Source organism: Aspergillus tubingensis (assembly GCF_013340325.1).
Source record: "Aspergillus tubingensis WU-2223L DNA, scaffold_6, whole genome shotgun sequence".
In the NCBI taxonomy this organism is placed as follows: Eukaryota; Fungi; Ascomycota; class Eurotiomycetes; order Eurotiales; family Aspergillaceae; genus Aspergillus; species Aspergillus tubingensis.
Window position 1 is genome coordinate 427,877 of NW_023336280.1, and position 14,548 is coordinate 442,424.

At 50.3% G+C, this 14,548-nt stretch overlaps 5 protein-coding genes across 5 annotated transcripts; 2 read left to right on the plus strand and 3 right to left on the minus strand.

Annotated features, from left to right (window-relative positions):
• Nucleotides 1–1,100: 1,100 nt before the first annotated feature.
• On the minus strand, nucleotides 1,101–2,074 carry AtWU_03914 (phytanoyl-CoA dioxygenase family protein; the record flags this gene model as incomplete). Its single annotated transcript, XM_035499025.1, has 2 exons — nucleotides 1,101–1,853; nucleotides 1,901–2,074. The coding sequence occupies 2 exons, from the start codon at nucleotides 2,072–2,074 to the stop codon at nucleotides 1,101–1,103; spliced, it is 927 nt and encodes a 308-aa protein (XP_035354918.1).
• Nucleotides 2,075–3,715: 1,641 nt separating this feature from the next.
• On the plus strand, nucleotides 3,716–5,723 carry AtWU_03915 (proline-specific permease; the record flags this gene model as incomplete). Its single annotated transcript, XM_035499026.1, has 7 exons — nucleotides 3,716–3,883; nucleotides 3,933–4,176; nucleotides 4,231–4,320; nucleotides 4,368–4,579; nucleotides 4,633–5,107; nucleotides 5,171–5,412; nucleotides 5,490–5,723. 7 exons carry the CDS (start codon nucleotides 3,716–3,718, stop codon nucleotides 5,721–5,723), a joined length of 1,665 nt encoding a protein of 554 aa, XP_035354919.1.
• Nucleotides 5,724–6,161: 438 nt separating this feature from the next.
• On the minus strand, nucleotides 6,162–7,212 carry AtWU_03916 (acetate uptake transporter family protein; the record flags this gene model as incomplete). Its single annotated transcript, XM_035499027.1, has 3 exons — nucleotides 6,162–6,488; nucleotides 6,558–6,732; nucleotides 6,812–7,212. The coding sequence occupies 3 exons, from the start codon at nucleotides 7,210–7,212 to the stop codon at nucleotides 6,162–6,164; spliced, it is 903 nt and encodes a 300-aa protein (XP_035354920.1).
• Nucleotides 7,213–10,803: 3,591 nt separating this feature from the next.
• On the plus strand, nucleotides 10,804–11,815 carry AtWU_03917 (putative catechol dioxygenase; the record flags this gene model as incomplete). Its single annotated transcript, XM_035499028.1, has 2 exons — nucleotides 10,804–11,054; nucleotides 11,119–11,815. 2 exons carry the CDS (start codon nucleotides 10,804–10,806, stop codon nucleotides 11,813–11,815), a joined length of 948 nt encoding a protein of 315 aa, XP_035354921.1.
• A 1,370-nt stretch (nucleotides 11,816–13,185) lies between these two features.
• AtWU_03918 (uncharacterized protein) lies at nucleotides 13,186–14,070 on the minus strand (the record flags this gene model as incomplete). Its single annotated transcript, XM_035499029.1, has 1 exon — nucleotides 13,186–14,070. One exon carries the CDS (start codon nucleotides 14,068–14,070, stop codon nucleotides 13,186–13,188), a length of 885 nt encoding a protein of 294 aa, XP_035354922.1.
• Between the last annotated feature and the right edge of the window lie 478 nt (nucleotides 14,071–14,548).

The window sequence follows — 14,548 nt, forward strand, 5'->3', positions numbered from 1 at the left end:
CGGATGGCTGACCCATCCTATCCTGGCACAGAAGGCCAATGCTCTACCACTGATTATGCTAGCACAGAAGGAGCTGTTACATGCAATTTCCTTTCCGTGTCTGCACTAACAATCCGTGGCACACCTCTTCCAAAGTTGCCTACTCATCGTCCTTGCAATAGGGGCATCTGACAAGAGTCACAGCGACATCGAATTCTCCTTTGATGACCTGCAGGTATATCACATTTGGAACCTTGCAATTTGCGATTGTCAGATCAAGAGGCCACTATGGACTGGTAGAAGCGTCTCTCACGAAAGTACTCGAGTCCAGAACAATCTACTTGACTAGCGTGGTAACCTAAAACTCGCAGCAGGCCAATGAACGCTACAACCCCTCATCTTCATGCGTAACGGATGCATTCCCCACTGCTCGTCTCTGCAGAGCAGTCATACCATGTGCCCTCCTGTAGATTTCCCGTTCACCCGTTGCACGTTGGGACGCATGTGTACGGATCGTTCCGATGTGCGAATGTCGGTCATGCGGCGGTTGCCTATCCACTGAGCCGGAGACCGGAAAAGCCATTGAGGACGTTCCCATGACATGTGGAAGGATGCCTTGAGTTGATGCTACGTATGACGACCGCCTGACTCATGGGGTTTGTTGCCTCGTCATGTCGACATGGAATCACAGAGCCAAGTATTTCCAGCTACCCGGTGCCCGGTTACCTGAGGTTCTTGGGTTTCACTGACATTTTGCCAGAGCAAGGCGTGACTAGGAGTTGCTGTGTCGTCTGTTGTGACACTAGTCGGGAACGCAGCTGTCGTGGAATGATCTCACACCTTTCAAGATTCTCTACTCGCTAGCCTATGCTAATTTAACTGAGACTGCATTCCCCGACGAATGATTTAAGTCTACTAACGCTCAACGCTGCCTAATGTTTCGAATGCTGTTGCTTTCCGTGACGGCGACCTGTTCGAAAAGCGCTATACCTAAAGCCGATCGAGGATAATTTCAAATCTCTTCACTTAGGTTTAGATCGGAGACTAACTTCACTTCGGGGAAAGACTGCTTGTAATAATGGCTGCGGTGAAACGGCACGACGCAGTTGGGATCCGTGGCCTCAGTTAGGCTGCTCCTGGGAAGGATCAAAGTCCCCGAATGCATCGCCGACTCCCTCTCCGCGCAAATACTGCAGCGGGGTCTGGAAGCCCACAAACCCAATATTGGGACTGGATACCTCGTATCCCATTACTTTCTGAGCCTCCGGAGACCAGGACAGTACTTCTTCAGCTGTGTTGGCAAGATAAATGTTTTCCTCCTGTCGATGGAATCCGCGCGTGAAAAACATGCCATGTACTACCCGTCGCTCATTTTGTGTGACGTTCGCGCCCCCTGCATGGTACAGTCCTCCCAGCATCACCCAGCAGTCGGTTACATCCAACTCCGCCGCGACGGCCTCGTCCAGCTTGGGTGCCCGGTCGGAACCCCACAGGTGACTACCGGGGATGGCGATGGTGGCACCATTCTCGACTGTTGTCTTGACCCCGGGGACCATGAAGGCCATCATTACATCCGAGCCCACCCGATAGCCCGTAGTGCTCTGGTCTTCATGATCTACATGAAAGTTCTTGTCGTCACGATGAAGACGCTGTGCCTTGGCACCAGGCCCTATGTCAAATGTCATCGCGATCGAGCAGATCGCCTCGCTGGTATATGTATGCTTTGTTTCTCCATAGAAGTTGGAAGTTGTCTTATCAACAAACCTCGCTGTCAGAGCACGAATGAGCGGATCGACCAGCCAGTTTTCCCGGGCAGTTTTGCTACGGCCTGCGAGGTTCGCACAGCGGCGTGTTTCAGGTGGAAAGAGGTCACCCTGATATTGTTAGACGTGCAAGGGTCCGAAAGGGTCTGTCCACCCACCTTCCAGGGCTTGTCGGCATCAAGGTAAGGCTGCACTTCCTCATTGACCTGCTTTATAGTTGCCGCATCCGTGAAATCCTTGATGATACAGCAGCCATCCTTGATGATGGCTTGGATGATGGCCTCCACGTCGGCCCGGTCGATGCGTTGAATCGGGAGCTGCTTGACAGCCATAACAGCAAAAGAAGTCTTTCGTGGTGATATAGCACGATGGCAGTCTGCATATCGAGCGGTAGGACGGCTTCTTATCTGTTCTAGTGGCAGCTTGCTTCAAGTATGTGACCCCGAAGCGGAGTATCTCCAGGCTGTTTTGGCAGGTGGAGCCGCAGTCGCCAATCATCCTAAAGCGCTTCTCCGCATCTGGCCGTCTTGCGACGACGTGAATGGAAACTCGATCCCTACTAGGTGTCTCAAGGTGATAACATATCATAGGCAAACCCCGCATCAACAGCCAATCATCATGGAACTAAGTATCGCAACCATTCTGACTTGCCGAGATAGTCATGCCCGGGCTTCCTCACAGTCCAGAAAGGCTACAGACGTGCACTTCACGCTGCTTGTTCTTCCAGTCGAGCCAGGAAGGTGAGATGCGACCGAGCCCGGCCCCGGTGTTCGATGGTGAGAAGCGGAAGCTCTACCCTGAGCGCCCATCGGACCCACCGCGTCTGCTTTGGCTATCTCCTCGCGCTGGCCTCATGCACGAGACTGCCTGGGAAGGGCTACATGCACCCAGGTGACCTTTGTTCAGCGGTATTACCTTGAGGTGGTAGCTTATTTAAGATACAGTCACCACAGATCAGTGTGGTAGGACGGCACCTAAAATGCCTCGGAGCTGCTTCCACTCCAACACCGTATTTCGCTTGCATCCATCCTGAAGAATTGTACAATCAAGGCGATCAGTATGGGCAAGCTACATGCTGGGCAATGGACTTCTTCATATATTCCATCAGGCCTCTGGTCCAGTATCCACTGACATCATGTCAAACATCAATTTAAACCCCCAGGGACTGGCATTTCTCACTGCAAATAATAGACTCGACTATGTCCCAGGCATCGAGCCGTTGGCATTTCATGACACGTTTCTTCATGCTGGACAGTCAGATTTGGGTTTTGCCATGTATACCGTGTCAACTCTTCCAGGCAGTTCAGAAGCTCTTAATCATTACCAATCATCGGTGCGAAAGGGGCATCAATCCGACAATTTTACAACCATGCGTTAAGCAGAGGACCCCTTGTCTTAAGTTTATCATGCAGACGCAAAGAGCTGTGAATTGATCATTGAATGCATGATGACCGGGAGTCGTCGCCGTGTATGAAGCACTTGAAACTTAGACCAGACAAGCCTTCATTAGATGGCTAGAACGATCTGTGGAGAGCACCGGGAACCGTATGTTTACCGTGGCCCTTGAATTTGTCCAGAGGGTATGGCACGTTCGAGATCTCCTTGGAATGCACAACATTCCGTGGACTACAATCTAGAGAAGACCTGATGAGCCAAGGATGGGGGTGTTGAGTTAACTCGGAACGAGCACCTGCGAAACCCCTTATCTTGCCAATCGTTACCGTGCTTTAGCAGCAACCAACTGAGGTCCGAATCCCCGCCTAGCTGATTATTGATAGGTCAGGAGCGAGTCGGATCAACCACTGCTTGCCTCTTATCAGTGCGGAGATCTTGGAACGGGAAGGTGAGAGCGAGTTGACATACCGATAGTTACATACCCTACATGCAACACCTTATCTTAAGGTCATTCTATTTTCCTCTCTTTGGCGATCGCTCAATCTCAGACCAATTGAATTACTACTCAACTTGCTGTCATGAATTCCCAATTGAAATTTAGCAATGGACCAGAAACCTCCTCAAAATTGTGCAGTGAGAAACCACTGGATCTCACGCCCAGACATTCGGTGGACGAAGGTCAGATAGACTCCGACGTGGAAGGATCAGGGACACTGCATCGAACATTAACTCCACGTCTGATTCACGTATGCACCATCTCACAACCCAAACCACACAGAATACTGATTACGACAGGTAATATCTTTGGGTTCCAATGTCGGAAGTGGTTTATTCATAGCGACGGGGAAGGCACTAGGCGAGGGAGGCCCAGGAAACATGTTCATAGGCTACTTGATTGTCTGCATCGGAGTCTGGGCCAACCTGCAAACATTATCCGAAATGACGATTGCGTTTCCGACGTCAGGTAATTACATCGACTACGCCGATCGATGGGTTGACCCAGCATTGGCTTTTGGTGCTGGCGTTGCAGAATGGCTAGGTGAGTGGCCGAGCTCAGACATTCCAACGGCCATATCAACTCATCTATTGTTAGGATGGACGACGGTGTTTGCGTCTGAAGGGACCTTCTTCGTGCTTTTAGTCAACTTCTGGGCCGACGGGGCCATTCCTGAAGCAGCTTTGCGTGAGTCTGCCTCAACGTATACGCACGGTACCTGCTTACATCTGTAGTCACGATATACCTGGTTATCTGTTTGGTGGTCTTCTTGGTGCCGAACAAGTATTTCGGCTGGCTTGAATACTTTGGCTCCTTGGTCAAGGTGCTACTATTCCTCTTTATCACCATAATCTCACTGGCGATTATCGGCGGTGCCGGTCCGTCCGGGTATGTACGAGATGGAAGTACATGGACAGAGCTCCCAGCATTTAAGAATGGTTTTGGAGTGAGTACTCCCATGCAAATCTTGTCCTGATCAGAGCTCAGCCAAGGATGCAGGGCTTTGCCAACGCCGCATTACTCGCTATCTGGGCCACTGGTGACCAGGTCTTCATCGGAGTCATGGGCGGCGAAGCCGAATCTCCTCGCTACTCGATGGCACACGCAGCCAATCTAGTCCCATGGCGAGTAGCAGTCTTCTACCTCGTTTCCGTAGTGCTCGTGTCGGTCATTGTTCCCTCAGACGATTCACGCCTCTTAGGCGGATCCAGCGTGACCACGTCCCCCTTTGTGATTGCCGTCGAAGACGCCGGGATCAAGGGTATTCCCAGTCTCATCAACGCGTGTCTAATCATCGGTATCCTGGCCATTGCTCTAGAAGGCATATTCCTTCCGTCTCGCATCCTCCGCACTATGGCACTTCAAAAGCTACTGCCTTCGTTCATTGCCAAAGTCGACGACAAAGGTCGTCCAAGATGGGCACTTGCCATTACTGCCATCGTAGGAGTTACAATCACCTACATGAGCTTGAGCGGTGAGCCTCTTCCCCAAAACCCATTCATAACTTCCCTAGCAATACTAACGACGATAACCATAGCCGGCGGCCTCGAAGTCCTGAACTGGCTCATCGCCATAACCAGCGCCTCCTTCTTCACCAACTGGGCCATCATCGCAATCACCTCGTTCCGCTTCCGCGCCGCCATCAAAGCCCAGAAAAGCACCCTCCTAACAACTCCAGCCTATGCATGGCACTCCCCCCTATGGCCACTAGCCCCAGTCACAGTTCTTATCATATCAACACTACTTCTCGTCTGTATTCTCTACCTGGGAATCAAACCAGTAAGCCAATCCCCATCTCACCATACAGTTACCCCTGCCTTGACTTCACTGATGATCTAATGACTAATCGATGATAGATCGATGACTCCTTCTCTGCATACAACTTCTTCTCCTACACCATTGGACTTATATTGATTATCGTTGCCACGATAGTGTACAAGATTGTCTTTTGGACCGAGTGGCGGGATCCAAACACTGCTGATTTGGGTACGGGAAGGGCGGTGTTGACTGCGGAGGAGATTCGGCGGTTGGATGTGTATTATGGTATGCCGAGGTGGAGGCGCGTAGGGGCGTATGTGCGGATGTGGTGATTATACTGCTGTTTCTGATGATTTTTTGGGTGAGTGGTTGGGGTGATGTGTGGTGTGCTTGTCTTGTTACGCAAATGGTGGATGATTGCAGATTTTTATGTTGGGTGTACGTGTCTAGTTTTGTTTTGGATATTCTGGCTTTCTGTGTAGTAGTAGATGTATTGGTATTCGTATCATCATCTAGCTTGGAGACATGGAGTCGTATCTAGTCTAGAATCGTCGCGCCAGTCTAGAACCAGAAAGAAACTCGAAGAAATAAGAAGTCAAGTACTAATCCAAGCGCCTAAATCCCACCATTCATCCATCCAGATATCGATCCAAGTACCAAAAGCAAAAGCACAAAGCAAGCATCCCAAACCCAAAGAACCCCAAACTCATCACACGTTAAACATACAAAAACCCATGGTCCATCATAATATTCATGGTATCAGAATCAAATCAAACACTCTCCCCACTCTCTCCCTTCCCCCTCGACTCCCTCCCCTTCTCCGACCACGGGAAATGAAACACAGGAACAAGAAAGAAACTATTACTATCGTCCGCGATACCCGCAAGTGCAACATACCAAGCCATGAACGCGCCCAATAACGCAAACAACCCACCCGCCTTAATAATCTTCGCGTTGGGCACCTCCGGCGCTGTGCGATGTATATACCCGACTGCTAGGAGGAGAAGGGCAATATCAACGGCTGCGAAGAGGGTGCAGAAGACGTAGGTTGATTTGAGGGTGCAGATCCAGAGGAGGAAGGTGAAGATGAACCAGCCCTGTATGTATTTCATTCCAAATTAGTCTTAGTGGAGGGTATGGGAGTGGGGAGATGGGGGCTGTAGTACCATTAGGAATAACCCGAATGCGTCATAGAACATCGACAAGCTGCCATTATTGGCTGCTTTGTAAGCCCCCTGGATGTCGAATCCGCCGGGGATGAAGACTATGGATAGGGAGATCCAGAAGCCGCCGTATGAGGAGAGCGCGGTTGCGCCAAAGGTGTTTCCGGCGGCCATTTCCCTGGTTTATTACGTTAGTGGTTTTGGTTGGGTGGGTGGAGGGGAGAATTGAGTTTCTGGGTTGGAGGTAATGTACGTACCACATGCCCGCGAGAAGCTGGACAAGACCCCCGTATGCGAACGCAGGCCCGACGATAATGTTGGGAGTGGCGATTCCCAGCGTCTGCATGTTGATGCAGCCCAGGAGGAATGTCGTGAGCGCAAACCCGCATAAACCTAACGGTGCGGGATTGGCCATCTTACGGCGCTTCTGAGGCTTCCATAGACCTGGTTGGAGTTCGCCTGCGAAGGCAGGATAGGTGGTCCCTGCCGTGTTGACGTGGGCGAGGGGCCCGAAGTCGAAGTGGAAGGAGTCATTGGGAGTTGCTGTAGAGGTGTTTGTTCTTACGAGGGTTGGTTCGGCGGTTGGGGGTTTCTCTTGGGAACTGGGGGCTGAAGACATTGATGTTGAGGGGAAGATGGAGAGGTTGTCTGAAGGCATTTTGTCTTCATTGAGATGGTGAAGAATTGGAAGATAGGGATTTATCCCACTGGGGTCTTTGCGATTAAGCTAAATAGGAGAAGGAAGATAGTATCTCCAAGCCAGGGGCCTGCTCGATCGTCTTCCCCAAGCGGGGGATCGACGAGTAGTATCTGGATCGCACATGGCGGCCTGGGGCAATTGAGCTTGATCTTCGATCTAATTGAGTGATGATGCTCGCTGAAGAGATGGGATCTCAAATTTGGGACGAGTTTGATATCATTACTTAGATGCAATGGATGGATGCGCCAGTGGAAATCCGGGGAGGTGCTGGGGCAGTGGAGATTCAGTGCGGAGAAGCTGTCCGTAGGTGGCCAGGATCAGCGTCATAGATGGGAGGGGAGTGCGAATCAGAGAAATTCTCAGTCACAGTTACGGTCAACCCCGAGGGGGTTAGGCTTTGCTGAATCGATAGTAAATGTAACCTGGATGCACATGATCATCGTACCTTGACGTTGTCCAATAGAATCGCGTGTGGCTGCTGGTAGGACCAAGTCTTCCCGTCGGAGACAAGTGAAGCCGGGGCAGGAACCAAAGAGGAGGAGGATCACGGATGCTGACATTCTTCAACTACCGAGCCTGTAGTGGCCGGGCGTCGCCGGTTAGCGTAACTGCCGCCCCGGGCAGGATCGGGTCTGACCCCAACCGACTCAGCGGAGCGGAGGAACAATGTACCATGCATCGGCAAGGAGGTGACCATGGGAGCACAGCAGCAAAATTGGACTGATTCGTAGATGGGACGATGGAGTGGCCAGAATTGGAAAGTCTATTCTTTATTGCGGCCAATTGATTCCTACATTTGCAACTGGCCCTTGGTTGAAGGTGCTAGGGTTGCGTAGAAAGCATTAATGCCTGAGGCATCGATATCCTCAACAACAATGGTCGCGCAATTCAGTACAGGCCTGATTATGAGACATGAGACTTTCGATCGTAAATACATTGGTAATCGTTGAATATAATGGAGAATAAGGCTTATAGCTAATTGGCCATTTTCGTCTATTGGAAGGGCCTTTTCCAACCGGTGCTCAGCGTCTATTAAGTACGGTACTAGAATATAGTAGGGTATAAAAATATATATCTACACCATCATCAGAACAAATCAGCCAACGCGACTTTCGACAGTTGGATTTTGGCATACATCAGAAATTAGCTGCTTAGAACAGATTTATTTAACTAAGGCTATAGAAAAAAATATCAAACTTAATAGTCTTATATTACATTGGCTGATGAAAAGGTTTATTGCAAGCAAAAACCCATGATGAAGGCTTCCGCAATGAGACATGTCCAAATCTATACAACTTCCAAAAACTGAACTGCGTACAAATGAGTTTCACCTATAAAGAATTTCAACTGGTAAAAAGTCTACTGGATGAATTAGATATATATGAGGAGTTTGCATTATGTTTAATGGTTCGCCTCTGACATGGACTGCTAACAAGTGTCCACAACTACACGGTTCCCCGACGAACGTTGAACCAGGACGAACCACTTGCTGGACCCTCCGACTGCAGGGACTGCACCAATAGACAGTTAGCCAGGAACGGGCCGTGCTAATACCGGGGAAAGACTAATCGAACAGCGTGCAGAGCCCAGTCTAGACCGTTTTAAGTCCAGTTGGTGCCTCAGGCGATGACAACAGGCAGCCAAGAGGCTACTAGGTGGGCTGACTACTGCAAGTATGACCTAGTCTGGTCCCTGCCGCAGACATATCCAAGTATAGAAGGTTTGGGAATATCCGGGGAAGGAATCGGGACGGTCCTGGTGCCCACTCCCGGGGATTTGTTTGTCCCTTGACGGGATCCGCTTGTCAAGGATGGCATGTCGTGGTCTTGGAGCTTTGACGACATGGGACGTCCCTCGGATACCTCTTGCGGCTAGCCAGGGGAGAAGAGTCTATCATTCGTGTCTATTTGTGGTGTATTGGTAAGTTTCCGATCCACATCACTAAGCTGGTTGCACGTGGTTAGGCTCCTTGGTGCATAGATCGCAGGCGGGAATGCGCGCCAATGAGGTTTGACCGACTGAGTCAGGTTAGCCTAGCTTGTGGGAGGCAGGGCTGTCAGTTGGCGTGAACTACCAGGGACAGAGTGTATGTGAGGTCTCGCGTGGAAACCTGGTCTGACACTGTCTACTACTGCACAGATGCTACTCAACTTGGCTTGGAAGGCGCCAAACTGTGGAAAAAAAACTGAATTGTTTCGAGATTGAGTAGAAACTATACTCGTATAGTCACATATGGTCTGATGTGTAAAAGAAGTGCCCTGTCACGGCAGTAGATGGTTGATTCTACCGGTAGCTCATCCGCAATACTCAACTCGACGGAAGAGTGAATCAGAGTCGGCAGCGATGCCGTGTTGAGAGGGAAGAGGGTAGATCCACTCCCCCGGCTCACAATCATACGATATCCAGGGGTAGCCGTGGTTAATCACCACCCCGGATACTGCCCTACAGTGCAGCGTGGTCGACCTGGGGTCATTCTTCCCGGGGCATCGGTATGCCGCCCCGCTTGTCAATCCCGAGATTAAGGATGGCACGTGCCCAACGGCAACGGGGTCCTGCCCGGATGCCGGTCTCATATCGGCTTCGAGGCCGGAAAGGGTCAGCGCCAATTAGAACCCGTCAAAAAGTAAAGGCACACACACCGCTGTCCTCTTTGGGGAAGAGCGCAGGTTTTTGTTTTTCCCCCCGGCAGTCACCCCGCCCCCGCCCCCGGATTGCCAGCCGTCGACTTGCCGGCAGAATTAAGAGCAGCATAGAGGGATTGCCAGGACATTGATCGTGACAGGTCCTTCTGTATCTACTATGAGAGACAAAGTCCGATAGAAGTGAAGTATCTATTCTGTGTTTTTTTGATGGTATGTCGTAAGATTCAATAATATTGGGAAGAGATCGAAGAACTGACAAAAGGCTCAGCTACTTCCCCAAGTAGGATTACTACTTGAACCATCTTGATTGGTCCACACCTTGAGAATAGTACTTAGTAGCCCAGAAGTGTAATCAGCCCATTCCAGCAAGGCTGTTGGTCGGTAGGTGAACGGCAGGGCGGAAAAACAGTTCGTCGAGGAGGCGTCAGTCCGGATAGGAAGGCGGAGAGCTGGGGAAGACAGGGAGCACTTACCCGCGGGTAAGAGCAACCCCGGGGATCACCGCGCAGTAATGCAGATTGATATCAGAATCAATTATCGATTTTGATATGCAGGTAATCTTGCTAATTCGGCAAGGCAAATGCAACCTGCCGTCGTTCGGCTGTTCCCACTACGAACTGCGAAAACTGAAACATCGCATCATGCAACCCATCAGATCCGTCGGCATGTGGCAACGGTAACTTTGGGTGTCTGGTACCGTCGCACTGTCCCCACACGGAGTTGTAGCCGATCGATTTGCCGTCGCTCGCCGTTCTATCCAGACTTGCCACGACCAAATTCATCGTGTATATAGACCCTCCAGACCTCGCTGAGTTTTTGTCTCTCATCATTCTACATCTCACTCCTCTCTCAACCTTTACCTTCTACCTTTCTCCTCTTCATACCATACATACACAACACAGACAACATGTCTACCAACCGCCGCTTCGACCCTAACTTCACTCCCTATGTGGTCAACTCCATGGGACCCAAGACCCCCGAGCGTGCTCGTGTGGTCCTTGGCGCCCTGATCAGACACATTCACGACTTCGCTCGTGAGGTTGAGCTTACCTCCGCTGAGTGGATGCTTGGTGTCGAGTTCATCAACTCCATCGGAAAGATCAGCACTCCCATCCGTAACGAGTGCCACCGTATCTGCGATGTCATCGGTCTGGAATCGTAAGTCTACCACACAAAAACAGCGGTCGCAGCAAACTTAAAGCTAACTTTCATCTCCCCACAGCCTTGTCGATGAGATCGCCAACAAGATCATCACTGAGGAGGGTGTCTCCCCCACCTCCAACGTCATTCTCGGTCCCTTCTGGTCTCCCAACGCTCCCTTCCGTGAGCTCGGCGACAGCATCATTCAGGACCCCAACCCCAACGGAAAGGTCACCTTCATGCACGGTGTTCTGAAGGACATGGAGACTGGTGCTCCCATCGTCGGTGCCGTTCTTGACATCTGGCAAGCCTCCGCCAACGGCCAGTACGACTTCCAGGACCCCAACCAGACCGAGAACAACCTTCGCGGCAAGTTCCGCTCCAACGAGAAGGGCGAGTTCTGGTGGTACTGCTACCACCCCACTCCTTACTCTCTCCCCACCGACGGTCCCGCCGGTGTTCTCCTCAACCTCATGGACCGCTCTCCCATGCGTCCTGCCCACATTCACTTGATGATCACCCACCCCGACTACGCCACCGTCATCAACCAGATCTACCCCTCCGACGACCCTCACCTCGACATCGACTCCGTCTTCGCCGTCAAGGACGATCTGGTTGTCGACTTCAAGCCCAAGACCGATGACCCCAAGGCCCAGCTCGACCTGGAGTACAACGTCACCATGGCTCTGAAGAAGCACCACCCCAACCCCAACTCCGCTCCCCCGGTCTCCTCCTTCGAGCGGTTCAACAAGGCCAGCAAGACCCAGGAGAAGCTGTAAAAAAAACAGAAACACATGCCATGATTTGGTGATACGAAGCATTTGATGTACATAGTTTTGCATTTGTCGAACTTTCAGCGATGACCCTTGGACATACTGTTTGAATACAGATTTTTTCATACCCTTCACACATGGAACTTCTAGCGCCATCGTAGTCAGTAGACCCACATATGTCTTCGACTGCACTTCGAGAAGATCATAGCACCTGCATAAGCACACTGGGTCCAGTGCGGGGTCCCCAGGCCAAGCCTCCGCAAATCGGATCCTTGTCAATGTCATCGTCCCACGTAGTAGGAGTAAGTAGTATCCAGATTGGGTGCATCCCGCGGACAGAACCCCCGCATGAGTAGTAGCACTCATTACCCACAAAAGTCATACCAGATCCCTTCATAACATCAGATCCAAAAAGAAGAATGTGGCTTTATGCACATCGCTCAGTTCATGATTTATGACGGTGACGGATTACATGTGGCAAATAACGGAAATACGGAAATACTCGTGCCACTACGGAGTACCAATAGCAATCCGAAGCAGGGCGTCTAAAGCAATCACTACGTGCTTGGATGTGTCTGTATATTGTGGTTGAAGAATTGACTTTCCTGTTGCAATTATATTACAAAATTTGCATCCTTGGATCAGTGGAGAAATTGCTAGATGTAGTTTCGTCTGCGTCAACGAGGGGTGGTATTATGCCACGAAATGGAAATGGCACATCTGAGCCCATAGTTCTCTTTCCCGCATACTAAATAGACCTCGTTAGAAAACATACCAAAAAAAGAGAAGACAGATCATATCTTCTGTTGTTGTGCTCGAAGCGACTATCATGCATCCGCGGATTGATCAGACCGAGAGGCATTGTGTTATGCTCGCCGAGAAGGTGTATGGCATTGTATCCCCATTTTCTGCTCACGCCATTATTCCGCAGTAACATATGACTAAGAGCAAGGGCAAGCCGCTGACAAGCTTCGATCAATCAATTATATAGACGTACATTCTAGGCCAGTGCAATAGGCGAAAACACCTTGAATGATTCACACAAGTGCTTGTCGTGGGCTTCCGAGTGATTATGCCTGCCGTATCACCCCGAGAGTAGCTAGACTCTGCTATCCGATACCCGTCGATAGCGGTATGTCATCTGAGCTGGAATTGCAGTTCAACTGGTTGTACCTGGATTCGAATGCACTGATGTGTGTAGAATTCATTTGGGTGGCGGAGAAAAGATATCCATAACATCATCCTGCCATGTGAGCACACCTATTTCTTACTGTATCTCTCACGCATTGCTGGAGTGATAGTGTGGGCGGTATGAGCAAATTCCGCATCGACCCAGTCTGCCCATTCCCAGCCAATCCAGTCGTCGAATTCAAGCATCATACCCTTCTTCCATCGCAGAATTGGAGAGATGTACTGCCGAGGAAAAACTCCCTACCGGCAAGCAGCGGCTCATCCAGCTTTCGGCCGAAGAGAGCGCCAGCAAAATCCAGAAATACAAGGCTGCATTGCCGGCGCGAGCCCGGTGGAACCATCATGACGTTCCTGGGACTCAGGTCGGTAAGTAGTATATCTCGTCTATAGACTTCGGACTCAAATTCTATCACGGATTTCATGATTTGCTGGCGATCCCGTTGGGGGAAATTGCCTGGGCCGGCTTGTAGCATCGATCTTCCAGGGATATGCTCAATCAAGATCAGGCGGACAGTCCGTGGACGAATTTCATCTTTCTCCGCATCGTCACCGATATCTTGACATTCGATATCTGTAGAATAAGACCCGTAAAAGCGGGGTATCAGGTCCCCTTGGAGATCGGAGAGCACCCGATACGTGTGTGCCTCATGGGTGTAATGCTTGTCCACGCAGAGAAATGGATTGAGATAACCGCCGAGATCATTGAGGTAGAGCGGATCATACACCTTAGCAACCAATTCCCTTGTCCCCTGAAATGTCTCGGTGTTGGACTCCGGATTTAGGACACGGACATTAAAGACTTGTGCACTATGTCCGTCACCAACTCTTATAGGGTCCAAGACCTCGAGGTCGACAGTTTGTTGCCCAAGATCCCCTGGTAGCGGAGGATGTTTGCAGCATCTATCCACAGAACTGAGTGTTGCTCTTTCTTCTCTCCCATTGTCGGAGTTGCGACATCCATCTAGGGTCACTGGTGTGGGCGCTGGTGTAGCATGTGATCGGGCACTGAATCTCCATCCCTTGGTATATGGAATTGGAGGCTTGACGCGAGCAAATTCAAAATAGTCCATGTTTATCTAAAGAGCAAAACTTATCAAGAATAAGGAGATACGGAATCTTGGACCACTGGATTCTGGCACAGCCGTGACAGAATTGGGCTATATGTAATGGTGAAATTGGTTTCCTCCTGGCGACAAGGGGAACTTCGTGACGCGGTCGGTGCAGGAATTTCTCCGCCTCCGAAGATGCCCCGTTGCCACTACTTGCATGTATGTAGTGGTCGAAACTGATGGATATTTATATGGCAGACTCTTAGAGAAAGCCATTTCTTGATGCTTTGAATATAATGTTCTTCTCATCGCGTCTGGTATTGTTAGGGGACTATCAACCAGTAGGAGTTTTCCCTTTCGTAAGATGTTTGCGATGTCACTACCTTATTAGGGTTGATTAAGTCCCCATACTTATCTACTATACCGGATTATTGCATACCGAACTATTTACCCAGGTAAGACAGAGTAATATCAATGATTAATTCATATTCACATTCAC